The sequence below is a fragment of the Diabrotica undecimpunctata genome, chromosome 2 (genome assembly GCF_040954645.1).
Source record: "Diabrotica undecimpunctata isolate CICGRU chromosome 2, icDiaUnde3, whole genome shotgun sequence".
Classification (NCBI taxonomy): Eukaryota; Metazoa; Arthropoda; class Insecta; order Coleoptera; family Chrysomelidae; genus Diabrotica; species Diabrotica undecimpunctata.
In genome coordinates, this window is record NC_092804.1 from 79,191,904 (window position 1) to 79,219,825 (window position 27,922).

Genomic DNA, 27,922 nt, shown 5'->3' on the forward strand with positions numbered 1-27,922 from the left:
ATAATGAATGACAGAAAATAATTTATAAGTATCCAAATCTAAAGTTGCCTTTATTGAAGTTAACTTCTATACGCGCGCTCCACGTTGGAAATTTATATGGGAGTGAATCTGTGAAATCATTACATATGTAAGATAATGAGTAAGAGAGAGACAGAAGATATATTTTCTCTCTCTTCCTCTCTCGAATATAAAAATGTTCCTTTTGTATATATATTTAATATTATATATATTAAATATATATATATATATATATATATATATATATATATATATACATATAATATTATATATATATATATATATATATATATAATAAAATATTTATTTATATTATTATTTATCTGATATGTTTTGCATTATTTATTAAATGTTCATAATTATATTAGTCTTTTGTATTTCAAAATAGTAATCTCAATAAATCACTGTATGACCCAGAACTGTCAATTTTGAAATAAATTTGTGTCATGTCCTCGGTAGTATAGTAGTCCGTATCCCCGCCTGTCACGCGGGAGACCGGGGTTCGATTCCCAGTCGGGAAGGACTTTTTTATTAATATTATTACATTGTAAATTAAACATATGGGTAATTAGAAAAGTTATGTAAATTATTGTTATTTTTAAATACTTATGAATATTGCATTTTAATTTGTATTGTATTATTATATTGAATTATGTTGCAGTGTATTGTATTGTATTTTTATATTAATAACAAAATAAACAATAAATTTTACTGCAGAGTATGTGTAAAAAAATTTTTGCATTCAACTCCTTTCATACATATATGAAAATAAAAATATACATTTTCATCAAAATATTGATTAAATCCTTCATTTACTATATCTACTCCTATTACAGGTCAAATGTTGTTTATTAATTGTTAGTAAGTCGTTATTAATTCTGTTTCTCTTTCTGCTAGAGATGTGTAACACTGTGTTGAATGGCACTCTTGTATTGACACTTTAGAGTGTGTCAATTGTATTGATACAGTTGAACTGACACAGTGACACCTATGACACAGTTCAACACACCAACACAGCGTATTAAAATACTTTTTGTGATACGTGTCCATAGCATAGACACTGTGCAGTGTCGACTTTAGTCGACACAGTGTCAGTTTCTTTTTTGTTAAACTTCGATACGGATACAATAGATTACAGCATACCCACAAGCTCACAAATTTAATTATGTAGTATGCGTTGTTGCCGCGAGTATAATTATTGTAAAAGTACTCAATAAAGTGAAGAAAGTTTATGGTCGGCAATTAAAAGAATGACCATATAACTTAATAATTAAAAGATTTTAAATGAAGTATCCATATTATCCATTTTTTATTTCTTTCACTAAATTCGAATCTAGAAATAATCAGTGTTAAAACTTATCCAATTTAGGGTAATTTCTCTTAAAATATATCTAATGATGTATCTCGAGAGAAAAAGTGACATTCCTTGGGCGAGAACACTGGTAAAATTGACCAGCTTATGTGTGTGTTATAATTTTTAGCTTCCTCGAACATTTTTCCGTTTTTGAAAGGTTATAGTTTAAATAATGTAACAATTAAAAAGATGAGAAAAAAGAGAACAAAAATGTATTAAGAGGAATAAACTATAATAATATATACATATAAATCAATAAAGTTATAAAATTTCATATATATATATATATATATATATATATATATATATATATATATATATATACATATATATATATATATACATATATATATACGGATGTATGTATTTAACACATTATATTAATCACTGTTACTTAAATTGTAGTTCAAAAATATCACTTGAGAAACTTTTTCTATTTTTAACCTTTCTCTTCTCTCGTTCATTATCTGCCCTGATTTTGAAAAAATTCTTTCACAAGGGACAGATGTACCCACAATACAGAGTCTTGTCTTCATAATTTTGAATAAGCTTGGATAAATATGCTTTCGTTGATGCCACCAGAGAAGAGGATCCTGACATGCTCCTGAGCTATCCTTTCTAGATAATATAGGTTCTTCTAAATATTTATCTACTTCTATAATAGCCGATGCTTTTGGATTGTCTGGCTTTGCATGTTGTTGAACCTCCATGTCAAAATCCATCCACAAACGTTGACGTAAATCTTTCGTGTGGTGTGGGTTTTGGTTTTGGGTTTCCTCTTCGATATTTGCATTATCGTTTTCAGCATTATCTGAAAATTTCATATTGGCTACTTTTGTGTATAAATTTTCAACAGCTTCTTTGTATTTGTTATGATCTATGAACCCAAACTTTTTAAATCTGGGATCAAGTATAGTAGCTTCAGATATTAAATTATTTTCTTCCAGGTCGGAAAATCTTTGTCTTAGTTTAAGCTCTAATTTATTTATCATATTTTGGATTGGAGGCATAAACATATTTACTTCTAGTCCATTTAGATACTTATTTATCTGTTTATAATAAAATATTATAGTAGAAGCACTAACATTTTGCTCAGAACTTGCGGCAGTAGTGATTACATTGAATATTTCCAATATCTTTATAGATTGCTCTGCTATTACCCAGTCTTCATTTTGCAATGGAGTAACGGATTCAACGGTTGCAGTATTTAGAATTGCCAGCGTTGATATTATTGCATTTTTCATTTTTAAAATACGCGTAATCATGTCGTAAGTGGAGTTCCATCTGGTAACAACGTCATTTTTTAATTTTAGTGGAGCCATATCCATTCCTTCTGCAGTGGCTTTCAATTGTGCAGATGCATGACTACTTCTTCTGAAGAATATAACTATTGTTTTTATTTTGTTCACTATTTCTTTTATTTCTTTTAGTCCTGACTGGGTAACTAAATTAATAGAATGAGCAAAACATCCCCAAAAGTTCCAGCCACCAATGCGCACAGCTGCTTTCATATTTGCTGCATTATCGGAAATAACTGCTGCTATTTTATTTTCGATATTTCATTCAGATATTAGTTGGTTTAGCATATTACATATATTTTCAGCAGTATGTCTTTCTGTAAAGGATATGCATCCTAACAAATCTGAGGTCAAAAAAGTTCTTTTATCCTCTTCTACAATATAATGTGCAGTAACGCTAAAAAAACTATCATTTGTGCGTGATGTCCATCCGTCAGTTGTGAGACATACTGCATACGCTCTTTCAAGACGTGTTCTGACAATGTCAACAGTTTGATTATAAAACGCCGGAATCATTGAATTTGAAACTGTTTTTCGCGAAGGGACTTTATAATTCGGATTCAATAGATACAGTAAGTTCTTAAATTCTGTGTCTTCCACAATACTAAACGGATGATACTCCTTGGTGATCATTCGAATTAACTGTTTGTCAATTTCATTTTGTTTACTAATTGCCAGTGGCCTCTGAAAAAATCCCGTTATGGTTTGTAATTTGCTTACTTGAAATGTACTCAAGGTGGAGGATGGTTGAGTTTGGACCTCAGACGATGTAGATGCAATAGCTTCTACAGTACCTTCGTTTGCTGGAGTAGAGCGAATTGCTTGCTCTGTTTTTTGGCGTTTTATCAACAATGTGGGATGTTTTTGGTTCATATGCCTTATAAGTGTAGAAGTCGATTTATTTTTTACGGATAATGTCTGGGCACAGTACACACATTTGACCTTACCTTCAATTTCATCAGAAAAGTAAGTCCAGATCTCACTTTTTTTTGGAGGCATAGTCAAAACGTTTACCAAAAATCTAAAATAACTTAATTAGAATTTAAATACTAATTTATTAAAAATATTCATACCCAAAATTATTGTAATTTAAAACAATTGTATCTTCGATCCAGTGGATATTTGATAAAAAATTAACAATACACCCTTTAAGAAACTTTCACAATGAAACAGTCAATGAATGAACCCGTGTAGTGTCTAATTTTCTATTATAAAGTTGACTAATTCCTAATTTCCAACTAAGAAAACCTACACAGGGAATAGGCCGTACTGCCGTGCTGCCACTTACTGTGTGGCGTTTTACTATTGTATTATGGCATATTTTTATTTTTATAATAAACTTTTTATTATAATGATTTTTGGTATTTTCAGCCAACTAATTAATGTTTTCTTTTAATTTAACCCATAATTTTTTGAATATTGGGATCATTTCACACAATAAAAAAGTGACTTAAATACACCAATGTTATTTTAATAGAGTGTTTTAAAGAAACTAAATCATTTGGCAACTATGTGCATAGTTATATTTAGAATTCGTATCAAGGGTATCGTTTCTCGCTCTAATGTAACACTTGCACTACGGGATAAGGAACAATTCGTGTCTATGCTGTGCTGGCGCTCTGGCGCAAAATAATACTGAAACAGGCAGGGTGTCATGACACTTTATTGTGCTGATACATTGTACTGATACAGTCAGCTGTGTCAGTGTCACTGTGTCAACACTCAAAAATTTACGGTGTTACCCATGACTACTTTCTGCTACGTCTTACCTATAGCATTACATATATGTAATGATTGTGCAGATTGACTCCCAAATAAATTTGTAACGGCGAATGCATGTATAGAAGTGTAACTTCTACCGGCAGTCCCACTGGACTGCCACACCCGTTTTTTTTTTCGAAATTAAAAAAATACAAGTTTAAACCGTATGACCAAACTTTATATGCGATACAATTAAATGGCTTAATTGTGTTCTATTCCATTGAATATAAAATAACATTATTTTTCAATACGGTTCTTTTAAAATAAACCGTTTTTTTATTTGCAGATTAACCACAAGTGTCTTCCAGTCCCATTCAGAGTGGCCAGCTTCTGGCTATAAACAACTTGAAAGGGGATTAATATTTGATTTGGGATTTTATTCTTGGTCTTTAGTAAGTATTGCTTATGTATATATGTATTTTTATTAACAAGGTTCTGAAGTTAATTTTTGGTGGTATGTCTAATTTAAATATGTTTATATAGGATTAAGCTACAATTATTTGTTGTAATGAAAATCACATTTTTAACCACTAGTGTTTGACGTTTCGACTTCCACTGTTTAAATCGTTCTCAAAAAGATAATTATAAAAAATTCTGCGAAAATGTATAACCAAAGTTATTTGTTATTAGGTCATGTTATTTCCAAATTGACATACTTGGTCCCGATCTTGTAGTCAGCAGTATGTAACATGCAGCAATTGTGATTGTGTAACGTAAATTGTGCAATGTAGATTTGTATATTGTGTGTTGCGTATGTATTGTGTATAAGATTTTAGGTGATGTTGTTCGACCTCCTGTTACTCCGCTATTGTTGGTATATTCTTGTTGTTGACTTCTTTCAGTATTGGCAACCAAATCCTGCTAAATTCTGCTGATGGGTTTGTTACACATTTTTCTTCATTTAGTAGGATGAGGGCTGCTTCTTTGACTTTTCTCTTTTTTATGTATGTTTCTTTCATGATTATTGATGCATCTTTCCATTGTGGTCGGTGTTCGTTGTCCCAGGTATTTTTGCATATCTGGGATTTCTCGAAGTTTCTGTTTTTGATGTATGTTTCATGCTCGTTTATCCTGACACTTAGTGGTCACAAAGTATACAAAGATGAAAACTAAGACCTATCCTGTCCAAAAGCAAATCCAACAACACACAAGAACAATAAAAAAAACTGCATCTATAAAATACACTGTGAATGCAACAATTTCTACGTTAGAGAAACCGCAAGTGTCAGGATAAACGAACATCTTCGACTTCGACAAATTTCAGATAGGCAAACATGCATGCAACAAGCACAGCGTACAATTTAAAGATGCATCAATAATCATAAAATAAACAGACATGAAAAAAAAAAAGAAAAAAATCTGAAACAGACATGAAAGACAGCTCTTATCCTAATAAAAAAAACTGTGTAGCAAAACCATCAGCAGAATGTAGCAGACTTTGGTTGCCAATTCTAAAAGAAGAAGTCAACAACAAGAATATACTAATAATAGCGGAGTAATAGGAGATCGAAAAACGTCACCTACAATCTTATACACAATACATATGCAACACACAATACACAACACAAAACTTCGTTGTACAATTTAAGTTTCACAATTACGATACAGTTTACACAAACATATAATACGAAAAAACACACAAAACAGTCAGAATTTGATATTTCTACGGTAAAAACACCACCTTCGGATTTTTTCAGCTATTTATATGCTGGTGCTTACAAGATCCAGGTCAAGTGTTTCAATTTTCAAATGATAACCTATTAATAAATAACTTTGGTTATACATTTTCACGGAATTTTTTATAATAATCTTTTTAAGAACCCTTGTCGGAGTGGAATTCGAAATGTCAAGCATTAGTAGTTCGGATTTTTATTGTAACCACGAATTGTGGTTTAATCCCATGATAGTATAACTAACAAGGTATGCTCACTTGCCGTTCTAATTTTAATCGACTTTGCGCATGACGTCATAGCGAGACAAAGCCATGGGACTTGTGTGGATCTTATTTTAATGATGCATCATATGGCAACGTTGTTCTATTACTGTAATGAACAACTTCGAAACGTGGAAAACTTCTGTGAAAACGTGGTTTGAAAATTAATTAGTAATTTGTAAAATTAATTAAAGAAATATATGAATCTTCGATTTGATTGTGTGTATTACAAACAAAATAGATATTGCTACAAAACATAAATTAAATATAAAAGACCGGTAAGATGTAAATAATTTGAAATATAAGGGATAGCAGGTCATACTTTAGACTTTATGAATATCATTTAGACATTTATTTTACAATCTTCGTGATTTTTCTCTTGCGGATATTATAATTATCTTTAAAATTTTTATTTAGAATTAGTATTTTAAAATACATTTTACATATAAAAAAAGTAATTTTACATCTTCGCAACATTTACATATTTTACAGCTTCTATTAGGTTTTTTAAATAATTTTCAGTTATTTTTAATTTGTTGCAATTATAACTACTAAAAATATGTTCCAGTTTACTACATTTAGTTACAAATTTCAGTGTTGGTTTGAGTAAACCACCCTCAGAAACGTGGTTTACCCAAGTAAACGATTTATCGTTAGCGTCCGTAATATATCCAAGTATTTCTTTTTTTTTGTAACTTAAATGCCATGAAACCGGCTAAATTTTCCAATCCATCCCATTTCAGGTCTTTTATATTCGAATTAATAAAATCTTGATGACTGTCAATTAAATCTTCAGGGTTAATTTCTGTATCACCACTAGGAATGTTTAGCGAGGAAAAGATCTATTCAGTGACAATTTCATAATTAATTATACTATTAGTAGTAATATACCACTATAGTTTTTTTTAAACAATAGTCAGCTTCTGTAAAATGTTTTGATCATATTCTCGCGGTTTCTACATTAAATTTGTCTCGCTGAAAATACTTGAAGATAGAGACCGACCGAATGTGATTTTTTTGGCCGAAGCCAAAACCTTTGCCGAAGTTCGGCCTGTAGGATACCTTCGGCCGAAGCCGAAGCCGAAGGTGACTAAAAATATACCTATTCCTATTATATGTTAATAATTTAAATAATGTGCATTATATTTTTATTACTTGATATGTGATAAACAAAAATATGAAATTATGAGATAAAAAAGTCAAAAATTTATACATTATTTGGTAATAGAAGCGATAATAAAAATAAATAACAATAAAAAACATTAAAGTCGAAACATTCATAGTCGATGTTTTGCCATTTAGGTATCTAGTCAAAACACCAGGAATCATGAGTTTTAAAAAATACAATAAAATGATTATTATCAGAATTTTACTACGTGAGAAATATTCAACTGATGATCTTTGATACATCTTGGCCTATTGTTAAAATTTATATCCTACCTACTACATGACCTGAAAGTTTGTAAAACGTTTTAGTTAAGGGTATAAAATAGGGCGTAAATACTATTCAAATTATAAAAGACTCGCCGAAGCATATTGTTCAGAGATTATTTCATTTCTATCGTATAGTATACTGACAGATCATTTTATTATTCCACCTTCGGCGAAACCTTCGGCTTTGTTTTGGCCGAAGGTTTAAATATTGGCCGAAGATGGCCGAAGCCGATACCGAAGCCGATTAATCGGTCGGTCTCTACTTGAAGACCCGTACTTTACGCATTTGTTTGTCTCTAGGAAACACAAAAAAAAACGACACTTCGAAAAAGATTTACTTTTTTTATTATAATTGTTTAAACAACCCACCACTGCACAATACATTATGGCAACCAAATAATTAGTCTTCTTTATAAAGTAGCTACAGGTAGTCGAGAGGAAGTTGCGTACGATATATAAATTAGGTGATATTAATACAGTAAACTGAATGTTTCCACCACAAAATTTATATACCAATATAATATACAAAGTCTACGTATACGTCTACGTCTACAATATAATATACACTACGTTTTGAAGCACACAGAATAGCAACAGATGGAGCATTTAATTTGGCATCATTAAAGTTATCTCGGGTTTACGTCACAGGTGTGCGAGAGAGATGCAAGAACATGCGCGTTGACTTTTCTTGTTAGTTATAGTATCATGGTTTAATCCCATATAAACATAATATTTATATTTTTTATTAGGTTTAAGTGTTGTTATTCAATTGTCAAATAACTGTTACAGTTGATAATTAAAAGTTCTGTCATAAAAAATAATAGTTTTTAATGATTTTATCAAGATAAAATAGTAGTTAATAGATGAACTACACTTAATTGGTAGACTCACTATATGAGAATGGTTAAACTTCAGTATTTATAATAAATTGGTAAGCTTTGAATGAATAATTTATTTATTATTAATTTGATTTTTAAAATGCCTTTCGGACCAGTATTTATTATCTTGTTTTATTTTGAATAAAATTACTCACTTCAAAAGATTCAGTGTAGTTATTAATAAAGTTCGTTTTATATTTTTTATTTTTAATCGTTTCTTCATTTTTTTCTAATATAAGTTTATATTAATTCCATGAATTTAATGATTAAAAAAGTTACATGTATAATTATATGATATCTCGTAAGATTTGTTATATTAATAACTCACGCTATGAAAGTAACTTCCTAATCAAACAATGTAAAAAATATCGCTCATGACAGATTGAACATATGAAAATGTTTGAAACCAGACCATCACAGAAGAAAATGCAAATATATGAAACGTTTATAATGCCGGTACTAACTCACTCAGACAAAGTTAGAACTGATACATTTCAGAACAACAAAACGAATTACGAAAGTTACGAAAAATTGTTAGATCTCACTTATAATCAGAATAAAGAACAAATACAAATTAAGAAACAGGAATAAAAAAAATTGACAAAATTATTGCGGAAATTTCTTTCCATACACATTCTCATTTTTTTGCATTTTTATAGAAAATAGATAGTCCAAGATCACAGAGCGATCAGACATAACTTATTTTCACACAGATGAAACCTTAGAGTCTAAGTAGTGTCTCGTGTGCTTTGAATACCTGCGTATTTATGAAACTCGCTGAGTGACACATGGGCAGGTACCAGGTGAGAAAGGTAACTAAAAATAAGAGGTATTTAACTTAAATTTACATAACTGATTTTTATACATATTTTGTAGAATATTTTGAAAATACTGTAATAAGTGTCAGACACTTGTCATGGACCAGAACTTTTGTCAGACGCTTTAAAGCTCCACTAAAATTAAATGAACTTTACTTACTTTTACATGTCTGATTTTAAAATATGTTATTAATGGAACTATAATAAAGTTATATTTAATCAGTCAAACAAATTAAAATGACCAAACATCCCTCAAACACAAAAATTAGTTAACCAGAAGTATGAGCGCGAGAGTGCTGTGCGCATGAGCCTCAGAGTAAAAAATTCAAATACATTAAGAATACTTACTGTTTTCGATCCGATTAAATATGTTTGCATCTCTATTTAAAAATCAGACATGTAAAAGTAAGTAAAGTTCATTTAATTTTAGTGGAGCTTTAAAGCGTCTGACAAAAGTTCTGGTCCACGACAAGTTCTGACACTTATTACAGTATTTTCAAAATAATATTCTACAAAATATGTATAAAAATCAGTTATGTAAATTTAAGTTAAATAGCTCTTATTTTTAGTTAGAGATAGTGCAAGCACTCCTGACCACGGCGCAGTAGACGAAATTTGGTTTAGTCCCCACTTTCACGCGAAACGCATTGTACTATGCACTGTATAATTCCACTTACAATAGAACCTTTCTGCTTTTACGTGAATTTGACTCCGCCTTCGCGCAGCTCCATGGTCAGGAGTGTTTAAACTATCTTTACCTTTCTCACCTGGTACCTGCCCAGGTGTCACTCAGCAAGTTTCATAAATATGCAGGTATTCAAAGCTCACAAGACGCTACTCAGACTCTAAGGTTTCATCTGTGTGAAAATAAGTTATGTCTGATCGCTCTGGGATCTTACTCTAAGAGAATGTTCAGGATAGACAGAAACCAAAGCTTAGCAAAACTTTATAGGTGTATTAATAAGTTAATATATTAAATTAATTTTAATTGGCGTTCTCATTTTAATTAATAATTCATCAAGGGTGATCAAGGTTCAAACATGTAATTCAATCAGCAAACCGAAATAAATAATGTATTTAACTGGTTATATAACATGTGTATTATTTATGTTTGTATTTTTATTCCTTTTACTTTACAGTTAAAGCATAATCTGCAGTGGGAAGGAAATATTCGAGATTTGAGTGTTTTAACTCGAAATGCCTCATTCGATGTTAGAAAAGAATCTGGGTTAAGTTTGAAGTCATCTCTCAGACATATCTTATCACTTGATCTTCGAGATGATTTAATATTTCCCAGTAGTGGTTCATTACTCCAGTTGACTTCTGAAGTTGCTGGTTTAGGTGGAGATGTTGGTTTCCTGAAGAATGATATATTCGTCCAAGGAAATTATTCTATTGCTGAGGATATAGTAAGTGTTATTGTAATAAATATGTATTATAGTAGAATAGAAACTTGAATACAGGTAAATTTTTTCATTTAATATTTTATTAATCTTTTCTGCATAGGCAGTCATATTAGAATGAATAACTTGCTTTATTTTCAGTAGCTAATCTTTCACTAAATAATCCGAAAATTACACGAGTATCTATTCTTACACGAGTATTCAATTTTCAATTCAAAATAATTTTTAGACGAATGTATTCCTTACTTTTAATAATATAAAATTGGTCCATCCCTTTATAAGGAAAATTAGACGTGCTCTTCATCGAGCTTACATAAATGTAAATCAAGTAAATATTATCTAAAGTAAATTCAACTTCAAGCTACGGACGATGTAAACAAATAAAGATACAATATAAAACAGACAAATTTTGACAGATGCAGATTATAGTACACCAATTTTTTAAATATAAAAATGATTTACAATATCGAGAGCTATTAACCACAAAATAAAGTATGCATGCAGAAAAAAGAAAGTTTATAAAATTACCGTTATTTGCGTTATTAACTTTTAAAATCTGATGTACTGCTGTCATCATTAATGTTGTGAGAGAGGCTCAATTTGGGCTTCAATTAAATTGTCCAACTCCCACATTTTTGGCTCTACTTCTTCTTTTACATGTCTGACGCAGTTTTTCCATTTTCCATGGTTACAGCAGATATAGTTTAATGGAATACATTTTTAATGTCAGCAAATTTAAATGTTGTGTTATTGGCAGTAACATAATTCTTGACTTGCGCCATACAAGCTGTATTGGATTACACTGTACTTATTACCAGTTCATCTACTATGTACTTATTATATTCACCTTTACGTTGCTTAACGATTTCTAAAAGTTGCACTTTTCACAGCGTTTCTTCAAAGGGAATGTTTTTTAAGCGAAGCCGATTTTGAATCTCTGCCTTTTTTGTAGCCATAATGGAATTTTTTTTCAATTTTCTGGAATGTTAAGGGCATTGTCCATCACAATTACGGCATTTTTTTTCCAGTGTTGGTAAAATCTTTTGGGCTTTAGTTTATTTTAATTTTAATTAACTGAGGGATTTTTTAAGCCTGTGACAGCTCATCCAAAAATGCACGTCTTGCAGAAGTCATAGAAGCATCCACCCAAACTTTTCATTTTGTATGGCCAGCATTTATCCATGTTTCGTCCAAGTAATAAATTGTTCTATTTTCAGCTCTATATTGTCTTATCTTTTGCAGGTAATCTCTTCGCCATAGCACAACTTCATTTTTGTCGAATAGCAAACTTGTTTCGTTCACTACAGGAATTATTTTAAAGTAGGAAAAACTTTTGTATTGGCAATAAATAAATAAGTTCTTAAAAAAATGCTTTACGTTATCAACACACGACTAACGATTAACAAATCAACAAACCAAAAAACAGTTTTGCACAATAATTACTCTGACTCTTCATTCGACAGACGACGGAGCGGAAAAACTGAGTGCGTGCCTGGTAGCTCAACAGATATGACTAAGATAATTAGATAATTTATGGCCAATAAGAAGATGTTCGTCACGTGCAGACTTAAATTATCACGCGGTGACTTGTGTTTATTCTGTCCGTAGCTTCAAGCTGAATTTACTTTAGATCACATTCCATTTAGGATAAGAACACAATGAAAAGAGATACAGTGGTAAAAACGCGAGTAAATCAAAACGAATTTCGGAATCATGCCAATAGATGCAGCGCTGCAGTGGCGGACTTTCTAGACAGTATTTACTCAAAAACGCGCTAATAATATGTACTTTTATATAAAAGCACTGCACTTATGTTCACTTTAAATAAATATTTGCTTATTTATTTAATTCATTTCATAAACGAGAGAAAAATCACATCCACTTTTTCTTTTGACTGTTGAATATGAAAATAAATAATTCTGATTTCTGATTTATATTATGTTTTAGGTTTTTCAAGCATGTTTCAGCACGGGTTACATGACCAGTATTAGTAACGATTTGAAAATAAGTCTTTCTGACATGTACTTCCTAGGAGGTCCATTATCACTAAGAGGTTTCCAAAACCGTGGAGTTGGACCTCACTCCGATGGAGATGCGCTTGGATCTAAAGCTTACTGGGCTGGAGGTCTACATCTTTTTACACCATTGCCTTTCAGGCCAGGTCGTGGAGGGTTTGGTGAGCTTTTTAGGACACACTTTTTTATGAATGCTGGGAATATTGGAAATGTAGAAGGTTTGTATTTAATACATATTGATATATTATTTTTATTATAATATATTTTATTTATATGCCGATTTATATCCTATATATCCTTTTAATTCGAATGCCGTGCCAAGTCCAATAGCTGTAAGTAAACTTTTGATTTTCCAAAAGAAATATCCAAGCAAACTCGATACATTTGAAAGGAAAGTACTGAGGAGAATACTAGGACCTGTGAGGGAAAACGAAATCTTCAGAACTCGATACAACAACGAGCTTTATCAACTTTATAAGGAAGCACCATTGTCAGACTCTTGTTCATTAGAATACAAAGATTGCAATGGGTCGGACATGTGATAAGAATTGAAGAGGAGAGGCTACCAAGAAGAGCACTGAATGCAAGAATGCAGGGAAAGAGACCGATTGGAAAGCCAAGAAAGCGCTGGGAAGATACAGTAAACAGCGACGCACAAGCCCTTTTAGGAATCCGTGAAGATCAGACACAGACAAGCAAGAGTGGAGGCAAAAAATAAAGAAGGCCAAGGCTCAATTTGGGCTGTAGTGCCGCAGAAGAAGAAGCTTTTGATTTGCGGTTCACCTATTCGAAGAGAAGTCTCCTGACTTCTTGTTACTTCTGTGTGTTATTTAATTAAAACAACCAAAATAGATTGCATTTCATTTCAGTTCAGCCACAAGTGTTCCTGATGAGAGTTGAATAACTCGAAATCTAGGTGCGACCTTTCAAGTCAGTGTTATGTGCACGCTAGCTATTTCAATGGGTGCAAATGCAACGCAGTACCCGTAGTGCTTGTATATCAGCTACACTATCTGCTTATATATATTCTATCCTGTTAAGCTTTGTATTTGTCCACTATAAGTAGTTTCGTTTAACAGTTTAACTTCTTCTTCTGCGGTGTCTATCGTTTCCGAATGTTAACTATCATCATCGCTATCTGTACTTTGTTTACCGCATCGCGAAACAGCTCAGTGGTAGTCGTGTTATACCATTTCCGTAGATTTTGCAGCCAGGAAATACGTTTTTACCTCGCTCTCTTGCTATTTCTTCTTTTTGATAAGGCCGTAAGGTTTTTTATTTTTCACTATGTCCCTATCTAACTTTTGAGTTTTGATTGCCAATAAAATTTCACATTACTTCGTCATTCTGCGCAGGACTTTCGCATTGGTAACGTCGGTGAACTCAAGATATGCGTAGAATAAGTCGACAACACCACATCTCGAAAGCCTCGAGCCGATTCAGAGTTGCCACAATTAGTTCCATTTCTCCATTTCGTAGAACTGTGAATATCTAGAATTTTATAAGACAATATTTTGTTTTTTTTTTTGCTTTTAGAATTTAAATCCGCCTTGACGGAGGGGTGGATATACTCTTCCGTCATGTCCGACATCGTTACCTGTCCCAAGCCATGATACAGGAGGAGGGCTGCTCTTAGGTCAGGTTAGCTCCCTGTAAAGAGTAGAATTAAAACGGCTCATAGAATCGACGATAAGTCTCGGAAACACAATGACATATCAGACATAAAGCTAAAATTTAACGAAAGTATCATCATCATCTTTATCATTCTAGCTTTACAACCCTGTGTGGGTCCTAGTTTCTTCCAGAATTTCTTTCTAGTCATGCCTTAACAAAAGTATACAAAATGAAAATTGGGAGCTCCTTATAAACTTCCGCGCATAAAATGAATACAGAATTAATAACACATCTTTTAACCACGAAGATTAATACAAGTAAACTTTTACCAACATAAAAGGACACAGTAATAATAATAATATCGTATCACATTTTTGCCGGGGAGATCCTTTCGGACAGGTTCCGGTGTCGTTTGCATCTTTAGCCCTGTTTCAAGTAGCTTGTGTCCATGCATACACTATGCCAGGGGGACCGACGACTTAACATAACCTCCGAAGCACGGTGCATGTTTCGTTTCGTTTATGGAAATGAAAATGTCGTGTGTGGTGCCGAGATTCGAACTCTTGCGCTCTGGCTTATCATGTCAGTATCTTGATGCTGGGTACAGTCGTCCACAAGAGGACACAAATCAATGATAGACTACATTGTTACAAACAGAAATATACATTACAAATAAGTATTAGATGTACGGAGCCTAAGCTCAGCTAATGTAGACACTGACCACATGTTAGTTTTGATAAAAATTCACGTTAGTATGATGAGAAAATGTATAAATAAAACACTAAAACTAGAAACTAAAATTAATATAGAAAAACTGTACGATAAGTCGATGAAAAAACTATATTAATGTAAAGAATCACGTGGAATGAAGATATCGAAATTAGTTGAGAAAATTTTAAAACCAAAAAAAAAACAATGGCAAAAGAGGTTCTTGGAGAAAGGCAAATAAAAAAAACATAAGCAAAAAAAGCACACATTGGTTTTCAGAAGAGATAAAAGTAAAATGCCAAGAAAAAGAAGGCTGAAATATAATTCTGAAAGAACGTAGGAGGCTTGTGAACAATATAAAAGGGTTCGTAACGAGACAAATGCACTAGTCAAACAAAAGAAAACAATGGGAAAGTTTCTCGACAGAAGTGGAACATGATGTTTATGGATTACAGAGATGTGGAACTTCATTAGGGGTCAAAGAAGAAAAATGAAGGAGTTAATAGAAATTTATGAATAAATGGATACAAGGAAGAAAAAGAGAATTCAACAGCCATATCAGTCGAACGGTAGAGCACAAAGTAGTTAGAATAGCTCGGGGTGAGTCACCAACAGTTCATCCACGGAAAAGATGATATTCTACTAGGATAGGTGACGTCGACGGAAAACGTCGACTATATAAAAGAAGAGAAAGAAGACTTCAGTTAACTGCTGTAATTTGTGTGTAGAAATTTGTGTAATTTATATAATTCGGATCAAATGGAGTTTAGCATTTATGTAGTGGTCGATTTGACATTTAGTTACTGATATATCGACTATTAAAGTGACAAAAATAGGAAAAATTGATAATTTTTCGAAATAACTTCAAAATCATTTAAACAGTTTAAACAGTGTATTTTCTAGTTACTTTAACGGCACTGATTACGAATCTGCAAGGCTTAATGTGATCTAGCTTCTAAGTAACAAGAAATTGACCAGAAAATTCACTTTTTAATGAAAAATTTATTTTGAAGGCCTTTTGAAGAATTAGTCATTTTACCTTCAATTTTCAATATCTCAGGAGTTACACATGACATCATATGTATGAAGTAATTTACGAAGGCTAAACTCAGATGATAAATTAAACTTTTCCGGCAAAAAAAAAAAGAATTTTATATTCGCCGTTGACATGAAAAAAGTTTGAATAAAATTAGTCACTTTATACTAAAGCTAATTTAAGCCCAAAATGCTGTCCATTTCTGGCCCTATTTGTTTTGTTTTCAAAAATTTTTAATCTGATATTTTTAGTTGTCTATATTTAACATTTTTTTAGTTGTCTATAAAAATGCTTAGAAATTATATTTTTCTTAATATGTTGCATTTACCTTGACTATTTCCCTGAATAATTTGTTTTAGAAGCATATGAAAGTCCATATGTTGCCGTGTTCGTATCTTAATGCTATCAATGAATTGTCCTGCCATCCGTATTTTCTTTAATACCTCTTTACTGGGCTATGTTCACTCCGTGATATTCTTAATATTCTGCTGTCAACTATATCTCAGATGATCAAATTACGTCATTACTTTACATTTCCTTTAAATTATGTTTTGAATGATAGTTTTTATGGAAAGGAGTTGTTATCCCTTTGATCAACCATCCTCTATCGGTTTTGTTACTCGACTCGCCCAACAGACACCACAGGCGCAGTTGGAAACTTTTTTCTATCCGCTAAAATATCACACATACTTTCATAAATCAATGAGATATGTGAAATTCAATAGTTTATAATCTAAAACATATGTAATTACCTACGGTGAAATTTTAAACCTGACCGATTCTCTCAGATCAGCAAAGTGGTGATTATAAGATGGTTAGTCCAATTTTGAAAACTTGCTAGTTTGTTTGAGCTACTGTAAACTTGGCAAACAGGTGTACAAAGATCATTTTATTTGAAGTAACATGAAATCATGGTTACACAGTATGCATTTTTGAAGTGGAAACTTCTTTAGGGACGTTGTACACTTATGGATTGGGGGAAAAATATTGAATGCATGACAGATTTTTGGGACCGTCACTGCTACTCAAATTGGTCGCAAAGTTGCACAGCTCGAGAACGGCTAGATGAATCGTGACTTATAAGGTCTTGTTGGAAAGGGGAGAGGTTAACTAGTACAATGACAGAAAAACAAATATGGCATTGCCAAAAGTGCATTACATCATATCTCCGTTGTTATTGGTCCGATTGGAGCGTGAGATAGGTTAAATGAAAGTGAAGGGGATTTTAAGTTGTGTACGTTTATCTGTTTTCCTACCTATCATGACCTTGGTTTTACTTTTGTTAATCCTCACGTTACGTTTTTTTAATTTATCGCTCCATATTTAGAGGTTTTTCTTAAGTGAACCCTCGTCTCTTCCAAATACACCTCCTTGTCGTAAGCCATCATTGCCTCTAAACTCGCCGGATTCCATATTTTCTGTTCTTACTCTGTTTCTTGTGTTTTTGTATAGGCTCATAACAGCTTTTCTGAGGCTTTTTTCAATTTATATCCACGGGGTTCTGTCAAATGCTTTACCAGGTCTATAAAGGTTGGTGTAGTTCCGTGCTTGTATTTCGTGCAGTTTGTATTAGCTGCTTGAGTGTGAAAATTTGGTCATGGATACTTCTTCGCTTCCTGAATCGGCTCTGTGACTGGTCCAGTTTATGGCCCACTTCTTGTAGTAGTTTTTTCTCCAGTACTCGTTCGTATGCTTGGGAAGGGATACTCAGGAGGGTTATACCTCTATAGTTGCTGCAATCTCGTATGTTGTTTTTTTTTAATATGGTTAAAATAACCCCCACTTCCCAGTCTTCTGGGATCTTGCTCTCATTCCAGATTTATTGCAAACTGTTCTGAGCATTTCATTTCCATTTTCTCTCATATCGTTTAGCACTTTCGCGGTTATCTTATCATAACTAGCTGTCTTTCCTCTTTTAAGCTTGCATATTATGTCTCTTATTTCATCTGTTGTTATTTCGTTTTGATTTTGGTTCCCATGTGCATTTTCTTCAGTCTTGTCTAATTCATTATTGGAATCTTCTTGGGTCAAGAGCTTTTCGAAATATTCTCTCGATCTATTCATAATACTTTCGTTATCGCAGAGGATGTGGCCATTTTTATTTTTTATTTTTTTTGCGTTGTTGCCTCTTCTCTTTTCTTCTCAGGGTTTTGTAAAATAATTTTTGGTTGATGTGGTAATCTTTCTCCATTTTATTGTCAAAATCCTCCCAGCTCATATTTTTTTCGCTTTCATCACCATGTCTTTTACTTTTGCCCTCTGTTTCTTATATTTTTGATAGCTTTCTGCACTCTGATTCCCTAGGTATTTCTGCCCCGTTAACTTTTTAAATTTGACCTCTTCTTTTATTTCATTATTCCACCAATTCGTGCCCTGCTTGTTTTTATTCATTCTAGCAATTATACAGACTTGCTTACCCCCTTTTAGAAGTACTTTTGTAGACTATTGTTTACATAGTTTTTGTATTTCTGGGCTATTTTGCTATCTGAAGGGTTTTATGGTTTAATAACGGCGTTAGTGAGATTTATTAGGGTTTTGTCTCTTTTTCTCGTTTTTTTTGTGTTAGTTTTTGCTCCACACCGAAACTAGTTCGGGCTACTACCAGGTAATCGTCACTATATATTTCTGCTCCCCTACTTAGTCTGACATCATTGTCTTAGTGGTCTGTTCATCAGTACATAGTCAATAATGGATTTTCTCCTCTACTTTTAGCTTCTCTGCTTCATCTTCTCTTCTCTACTTCATCTTTGAGTTGGAAAACGAATTCATAATTATTAGGTCATTCTCTCTACACAAGTCTATAAATACGTTCTCCATTATTGTTTCTTATTATTTCTCCATATTGTCCTAGTACATCCAAGGAATCGTTGTTTTCTACGTTTACTCTACTATTAAGCTCTCCAATTATTATTGTGTTACCTTCTGTGCTATCTATAATCTGTGTCGAGTTTTCCCAAAAAATATCATTGGTGTTCGCTCTTTTTGTATCGTTTGGTCCATATAACAAAGGTGATAAATTTCCAATCCTTAATTCTACTATTCAGTTTTTTATTGATTAGACAGCCAACCCCTTCACTAGCTCTTTCTAATTGGGGTACTTCACTGAGGATTAAATGGCCATTTCCATGAACTGTGTGCTCTTGCCCTTTCTTTTTGTCTCTATTATTCCTAGTATGTCTACTCTAGCCTTATCAAATTCTTCTGCAAGTTCAGTCTCCTTACCGTTGAGATCTCTTACGTTCCAAATTCCTATTTTCCATACTTTCCATATGTCGTTGTTTTTACACTTTTGATCTTATTGTTTGCAGATGCTTTGTGTATTTGTAAACATTTTCTCTTCATTCTTCTTATTTAAGTTTCTATCGTGGTCTTTGCATATTGCTTTATTACTACTCATGTCCTTGTCCATTGCCTGTTCCATCATCGTTTCTCCGTTGCCGTTGCCAAAGATAGCTTAAGACCTTTAGCTATCTTTGTTAGAATCTATGGAAATTAACAAATTAAAAACACATATAATTCTGAATGACCAACTTGAGACGAACAGTTCTCCCCTCCTCAACCTATTTCATTAAAGTCTATAAAGGGTAAACGTATGCCAAAATAGATCACTTGAAAAAGGCACTCTGGCGAAACAGCTGTACTGATAAGATTTTATATTAAATTTTGTGGAAGTTTTGAAAACAAAGTTTTCAGTGTTTATTGTTACATAAAATGAATTTCCATTAACTAACGGTCGAATCCATCAATTACAATAATAATAGTAAACTATTTAATAATTACAATACTGTATTTTATAACCCGATAAAAATAGTTTGATATCCCGATATTTTCGGATCAATGAATGTAATAATTGTAAGAAATATTAGAGTACACAATATATTATTTATACAACTTGTACAAAACTGTTTATACAACTTGTACCTATTTTTTAAATTACAATTTAACATTTATTTATTTCGATCAGATAGAAAGGCATTTTCTATTTTTTGTCAAGTTTGCAATAATTGGAAACAATAAACGTTAAATAAAAATTATTAAAATTATTGTTTCCTTCTTTTTTATTGATTCATCTACCTAGCAAACTGTTACAAGCAATTACAGAAACTATTGTTGTATATTAAACTAATTTTTATTTTTTACTTTTTAGTACTTAAGGATGGCAACTTACTCGATTTAATCCAGAATAACTTAAGGGTGTCGTATGGACTTGGAGTTGCATTACGACTGGGTAATATGGCTCGCTTAGAAATAAATTACTGCTTTCCATATATTTACGACAAAGGAGACCAAACCCACCCAGGTGTTCAGTTTGGAATAGGGGTCCAATTTTTGTAATGATATATTACAAAGTATTGGGAAGTTTTAGTCAGTACAAACTGTATAATTACAAAAATCAAGTGTGTATGTACCATAGAAGTGAAATCTTGTTATTTATTAAAATTGACATTGTTGCCTTAGTTATATTTTATTTATAACAGCACACCACTTTTTCGTATTACATTAAATTCAAACAAAAGCATTAGTTGGAATTAGACATATCAAGATTTTCAATACAAACCATGAATACCGCTGTCTCTCTAAATACAATTATTACAAGATTATAGTAATAATATTAAAGACCTATTGGATACAAACACCTACAATAAAGTGAAAGAGTAAACAGACTGGAATTGTTTGGAGAAAAACTAATTAACTTGTTCTATTGAACAACAAATCACGAAATTTCTAGGAAAGGCAAAATAATGACCTTCCACAAATTCACAAAGAAAATGTTCCTTTAAGAATTGTCAGTGCTATTGGCTCTCCTACATAGGATATCTAGAAATACCTAATGATGTCTGATTGATAAATTCTTACTATTTTTACTGTGAATTAGGATGCCACAAGAAAATAGCATCAGAACAATATTGAAATTATTGAACATACTCTTTTTCTAAAAGGATACATTTATTACAACGAACTTGCAACGCAAGTAGCCCTTTTATTTTTTTTTTATCTTGACTGCAAACTAAGCCTCCTACGATCTCTTCAATAAAAGAAGAAAATTTACGACCTTTAAAAAAATACCACCTTTAACAGTACAAATGAACGAAGAATGGACCCCACCAGAAATGTATCAACACATACTGGAAAAAAATAAACAAAATAGCAAACGCAGTGCTGGGTATTGAACAACACATGAATAAGTATTTGGAGAAATACAATGACGACCTAGAAGAGATGATTAAAAAGAAAAAAGATACGTTTCAAAAATGGCTAAACGACAGAATCGCAGGAACACGAGAATATGTTACCCTCAGGCAACAAGTAAAGCAAAGAATAAGGCTCGAGAAGAACGAATACTGGGAGAGAATGTGCAAAGACATTAATAACACGATAGGGTATAACAGGAGCTTCTTGACCCGGGAAGCTAGCACCTGCTAAGGATCCCTTGTCCAGGGTCACGGATGAAGTCCAGAAGGGCATCCAAGGTGACGAAGAAATACTTTCGGTACGGCGGAGTTGGCAACCCTTGATTTTAGGGATAGTATAAGATCACAACTCGCGCCGTCTGATCCAGAGTTGGCGGGCGCAAACAAAAGACAGGAAAAAGTTACCGGAATAACACGGCACTTTATATAGGAACATATAATGCACGTTCCTTACTATCCGATGAAAGACTTACTGAACTTGAGTGCGAACTAGAAAACATAAAGTGGCACATAGTCGGTCTCAGCGAAGTCAGAAGACGTGGCGAACACTTAATTAAACTAAAATCAGGACATAGTTTTTACCACTTATGTGACGACAATAATTCCTTGGGAGGAACCGGCTTTATTATACACAAGCGTCTCCAAACAAGTATAGTATCATTAAAGAAATTTTCCACAAGAGTGATTTGTCTTACTCCCGAGTTGAATACAAGGTATAATATGAAAATAATACAGATTTATGCACCAACAACAGACCATGATGAAGAAGAATTCGATCTATTCTATGATGATATCGAAGCTGCTCCTTAAGACCATTAAGGACATTTTACTTTTATATGTGGTGATTTTAACGCCAAAACAGGAATGAAATCCAACCCTACAGAAACACCACTGGGAAACTTTGGCTTGGATGGTAGAAATGAACGTGGCAAACTACTGTTTAGGTTCATGCTGCAACACGAACTATTCCAAATGAACAGTTTTTTCAAAAAGAAACCACAGAGAAGATGGACATGGCAAAGTCCTAATGGAAAAACTCAAAACGAAATTGATTTTATTATCACGGACAAAAAACACACCGTTAAAGACATCACGGTTCTAAACAGATTTGTTACCAGTAGCGATCATAGAATGGTACGAGGTAAAATAGAAATAAGCTTAAAGAAGGAGAGGTATAAGATGATTAAAAAGAAGAACAAATCAAAACCATGGATGAAACCATCAGATGTAGATAGTTTTCAGCAGTGTATTTCCGACATACTTATGTCGACCTTACCCTACATGATTTGTCATATGATTTGGTCATCAAGTCAAATTTCCATGTTTACACTGTGTGATTTGTCATATGATTTTGTCATAAGCACTTTCATGCGGCTCGTCATAGCTTGTCACAGGAGAATAGGACGGTACCTATTCCGCATGATAAAATCATATGATTTTCGATAATAATACCGGTAATACCAACATATTTAAATATTGCGCCTTATTCTTATGTCAATTCAGCGACATTCACGCTGACATTCACTTACCGAGAGACAGCATCCTTTATGTATTTATTTTTTGTTTGTTGCATTGATATTGAACCTATTATCTAATGTGTGCTAGTGTGTCGTATTTTTCTTTTATTATTTACCTATTTAGTTTCCCTTTTATCTGTTATTAATACAATGTCGTCTGCATATCTTAAGTGATTCAAGTATTGGCCATTTATGTTAATACCCCGTTTTTCCCATTGTAATTTCTTCATAACGTCTTCCAAAGCTTGATTGAATAGTTTGGGTGATATAGTGTCACCCTGTCTGACTCCTCGCCGGATCTTAATGGGCTCAGTTTGTTCAACTATTTTGATGGATGTTGTTGCTTGATCATATATATTGGAAATTAAGTTCGTATATCTACAGTCTATTCTCCCATTTTGTAAAGACTTCTTTACTGCCCAATGTTCCACCTTATCGAATGCCTTTTCAAAGTCTACAGATGCCATATACATCGGGATTTGATATTCGTTGGCCTTTTCAATTAATATTTTTATCGTAAGCAGATGTTCGCTTGTACTAAATCCTTTTCTAAAACCGGCTTGCTCTCTTGACTGGCAATTATCTAACTTAGTTGTTAATCTGAAATCAAAAACACCACGTGCGAACTTCTGCAAGGACCACCGACTAATAAGCCTAATGAGTCACTTTTTGAAACTTTTCCTGAGAATACTTCACACTGGATTGTTTAAGAAATGTGAAGAGGTCAGTGGATGGAGTCAGTTTGGTTTCAAAAATGGACTTGGCACGAGAGAAGCGATCTTTAGTATGCAAACATTGATACAGAATTGTTTAGATCAAAGAAAGGATGTTTTTATCTGTTTCATCGATTACGAGAAAGCATTCGATAATGTAAAACATGAATTGATGATAAAATACCTACAAGAGTTGGGATTGGATGCAAAGGATATAAGAATCATTGCCAATCTGTATTGGAATCAGACAGCAACAGTACGTCTTCAAAATTCCAACGAAACAGAAGATTTCTGCATTAAAAAAGGAGTAAGGCAAGGTTGTATACTGTCTCCAATGCTGTTCAATTTATACGTAGAAAAAGCCTGCGCAGAAGCAGTGGAAGACTCTAATAAGGGTATTCAAGTTAACGGCATATTTATTAATAACATCAGGTATGCCGATGATACAGCCATAGTGGCAGATAACATCGAAGATCTTCAATGCCTTTTGAATGATCTAACTCTTGCAAGTGAAGCTCGGGGTTTGAAAATAAATATCAAGAAGACAAAATCAATGATTATAAGTAGAAATGATTACCCCAACGCAAAGATATATGTCTCTGGAGAAGAAATCGAACAAGTCAGGCAATTCAAATACTTGGGATGTTTGCTGAATGAGGGTTGGGACCCCGAGAATGAAATAAAGAGCAGAGTTGAACAAGCCAGAAATGCTTTTTTGAGGCTTCGTAAGTTTCTGACTGATCGCAAATTGGACTTCAACCTCCGATACAAGATGCTTAAGTGTTACGTGTGGCCTGTTCTCCTGTACGGAATGGAAGCATGGACGTTAAAGGCCAGTTCCATTAACAAACTTGAAGTGTTCGAAATGTGGTGCCTGCGTCGAATACTCAGAATATCATGGACGGACAGGGTCAGAAATGAGGAAGTACTCAGAAGAGCGGGCTTACAGGATAGGGAACTTTTTAATTATGTAAAAAGTAAGAAGACTGCATACTTGGGGCACATTATACGAGGAGAACGATACACTTTTCAGCAACTGATACTCGAAGGGAAAATAGAGGGTAGGAGAGGTCTCGGACATAAAAAAAAATGGCATGGCTGCGCAATATTCGACAATGGACAGGAATCCACAGCTATGAAATGCTTCGCAATGCTGCTAAAAACAGAATTATTTAATCCAGAATATTTAACATCTCACCTGACAAGACGATGTACGGTGGACGCCTACGCAGAAATGCATGGCACCTTAAGAAGAAGTTGTTAATCTGTTTGTTAGTAGTTTAGTTAACAGTTTGTACGTTACATTCAGTAGCGTTATGGGCCTATAGTTTTTCAGATCTTTTCTATCGCCTTTCTTAAACAGTAATAGTGTTATTGCCTCGTTCCATGCGGTGGGTATTTGTTTTGTGTTCAATATAAAGGACTTCCACTGTAGTTTTCCCCCTATTTTTTACCGTTTCCACAGTTATTCCATCTTTCCCAGGAGATTTGTTATTCTTCATTTCTTTGAGTGCCTTTTTTATTTCATTTTTACTGATTTCTGGTTGTAGATCAGAGTTAACTTTCTTTATTTTCAGTTGTAACTGATTACGGATTTCTTGGGTTGGTTTTTATTCTGTTTTATAGAGATTTGTATAATATTCGTGCGTTATCTGTAAAATTTCTTTTATATTGTTGGTCTCCACTCCTTTGTTCTTTATGCTATTAATTTGTATGTTTCTCAGGTTCTGCTTTAAGCACTTCATGTTTCTATTTTTTCAATTGCTTTCTTTATCTTTTCTTCCTGTACTCCCCGTTTACACTCCTTGAAATTTATTCTAATAGTTTTGTTTATTTCTTTGTATTCCATTTTATTTCTGTCCCCTTGTTCTAGTAATGTTCTTCTTGTGTTCATAAGAATCTTTGTTTCCTGGGATATGAAACTTCTTTCTTTTTTTTTTGTTGTCTGTGCTATTTCTTTACTTACCCACTTTCATTAGAGTTTCAGTAATTATCATGTTTATTTCATCGATGTGTTTGTGTTCTATATCTTCCTTGGTCGGCAATATTTCCTTTATTCTCTCTTCGTACATCTGTTTTTCGTGTTTTATTTTTTCCATGTCTAATTTCTGATTATTTTCCATTTTCTTTCTTGTTTCAAATCTACTATCAATGATCAACTTGGCTCGGACTAGTCTATTGTCGCTACCAGTTGAGAAGCGATTTAGGGCTGTTACGTCTTTAACCATGGATTTTTGCGTTGAAAGAATATAATCAATTTCGTTTTTAGTTTCACCATTGGGACTAATCCATGTCCATTTTCTTTGGGGTTTTTTCTTAAAGAATGTATTCATTGCATATAGTTGCTTCTCCTCCAAATAATTCATCAATGTGTGTCCTTTATCATTTCTTTTGCCGTATTCATGGTGTCCTACTTTGTCTTCTTCTTTATATAGTTGTTCTCCTATTTTGGCATTTAAGTCCCCGATTATTAGCGTTAATTTTGATTTCTTTTCTTCCATAGCTGTTATGTCTTCGTAGAAATGTCCAATACCTTCATCGCTGTAGGTACTTGTTGGAGCGTGCAGCTGTATGATTTTTAAGGACGTTCTTTTTAATTTAAGCGTCGTGTATACTAATCTATCTGATATGCCCTTGGTAGATTGTATGTGTTTAACTACTTTTTTATTTAATATAAATCCTACTCCATTGTTGGTGTTTTCTTCATTACCTTTATAGTATAACAAATTTCCTGATTTTAGCTGTATTTTTTGTTCTCCTTTTCTTCTTACTTCGGATATGCAGATAATATCCCAATGTATTTTAGTCAGTTCTTCCTCTAGTTCGTGGATTTTAGTGTCTTCGTTCATGGATCTGATGTTATATGTTCCTACATTTATTTTTGTCGAATATTTGCCTCCCCCAGAATCCTTGAGGCGGACCGGTTTCCCGGTGTGGGATTCCGAGTTAGTAACTCTACCCACCTGGGGCCCTATTCCGTTTGTTTTATAATTCGACATGTTTCGTGAAGAGGAATTGGCATTAAAACACCTCGCTTGCCAGACGGGTTGGTGAGTTCTGTATCAGCCGCCCACTCTGGGTCAGACGCTGTTTGTAGCCGTCCACTCTGGATCAGACGCTACTGTTTTCCTAGTTTTTGGTCCACGCCGGGTATTTCATTTCCCCGGTACCACCCATATCTGGGAGGCATTCCCCTATCCGCCACGCGGGGACGCGCCCGATGGGGGACTATACCCCACACAGGGTATAGTCCCCCATCGGGCAAATAATATAAACGACTTAAATAATAAATTAACAAATGCCTTACTGGAAAATCAAAAACAAATTTTGTCCTAGAACTCAAAAAGAAGAGAAGATTAGCCCAAATACCAGGCAACTAATGCAGAAAAGAAGAGAAATGAGAAGCGAGACGGAAACTAAAGCCGACGAACTACAAAAATAAAGAAATATCCAAAGCTTTTAGACAAAACACTCAAAATACAACCAAGTACAATTCGAACATATCATTGAGAACAATAGAAGTATGAAAGTATTGAGAAAAAGACTAAGAACGGGGAAAAGGCAGATATTAAAGATAGAAATAGTCATCGTATAACAGAGAGGAAACCCTTAAAATAGTTGAAGATTTCTACAAATTGCTGTACACAAGCCAACACCAAGCAAATAGAGAAGATCAAGTACCAGAAATATTAACAAGGAAAAGGTCATTGACAACCAAGGATCAGAACTACTACCGGAACCACTTGTCTACTTAAGAAAATAAAAAACTTTTTAACATCTGCCTTTTGGACAGTAATATACCCGACAAATGGCACAATGCTGAGGTAATTGTATATATATATATATATATATATATATATATATATATATATATATATATATATATATATATATATATATATATATATATATATATATAATTGTACAAAAAGGAGATCCCCGTGAATTAGAAAACTACAGACCTATAAGTCTTCTTAGTTACCTATACAAACCCTTTACAAGAATAGTAACTAGTCGTCTTGAGATAAAACTTGATTTCTACCAGCCAATAGAGCAAGCGGGATTTCGTACCGGATTTGGAACAAATGATCACCTACAGAGCATTAAAACGATAATAGAAAAGATTATCGAATACAATCGACCACTTGTTCTGTCTTTTGTAGATTTTCATAAAGCCTTTGACATGGTAGAATTTGACAAAATCCTGGAAGCACTCTAAGCATGCCGCAT

The 27,922-nt window shown here is 33.2% G+C and overlaps 1 protein-coding gene across 2 annotated transcripts in view; it reads left to right on the forward strand.

Annotated features, from left to right (window-relative positions):
- Positions 1-20,727, forward strand: part of LOC140434688 (sorting and assembly machinery component 50 homolog) — a 33,621-nt gene extending 12,894 nt beyond the window's left edge. For both annotated transcript variants that reach the window (XM_072523125.1, XM_072523126.1), the window contains exons 6-9: positions 4,718-4,823; positions 10,634-10,903; positions 12,845-13,130; positions 20,418-20,727. In XM_072523125.1, the coding sequence (XP_072379226.1) occupies positions 4,718-4,823; positions 10,634-10,903; positions 12,845-13,130; positions 20,418-20,605 (850 nt within the window). In that variant the 3' untranslated portion in view covers positions 20,606-20,727. The remainder of the gene's footprint in view (positions 1-4,717; positions 4,824-10,633; positions 10,904-12,844; positions 13,131-20,417) is intronic.
- Positions 20,728-27,922: the final 7,195 nt, after the last annotated feature.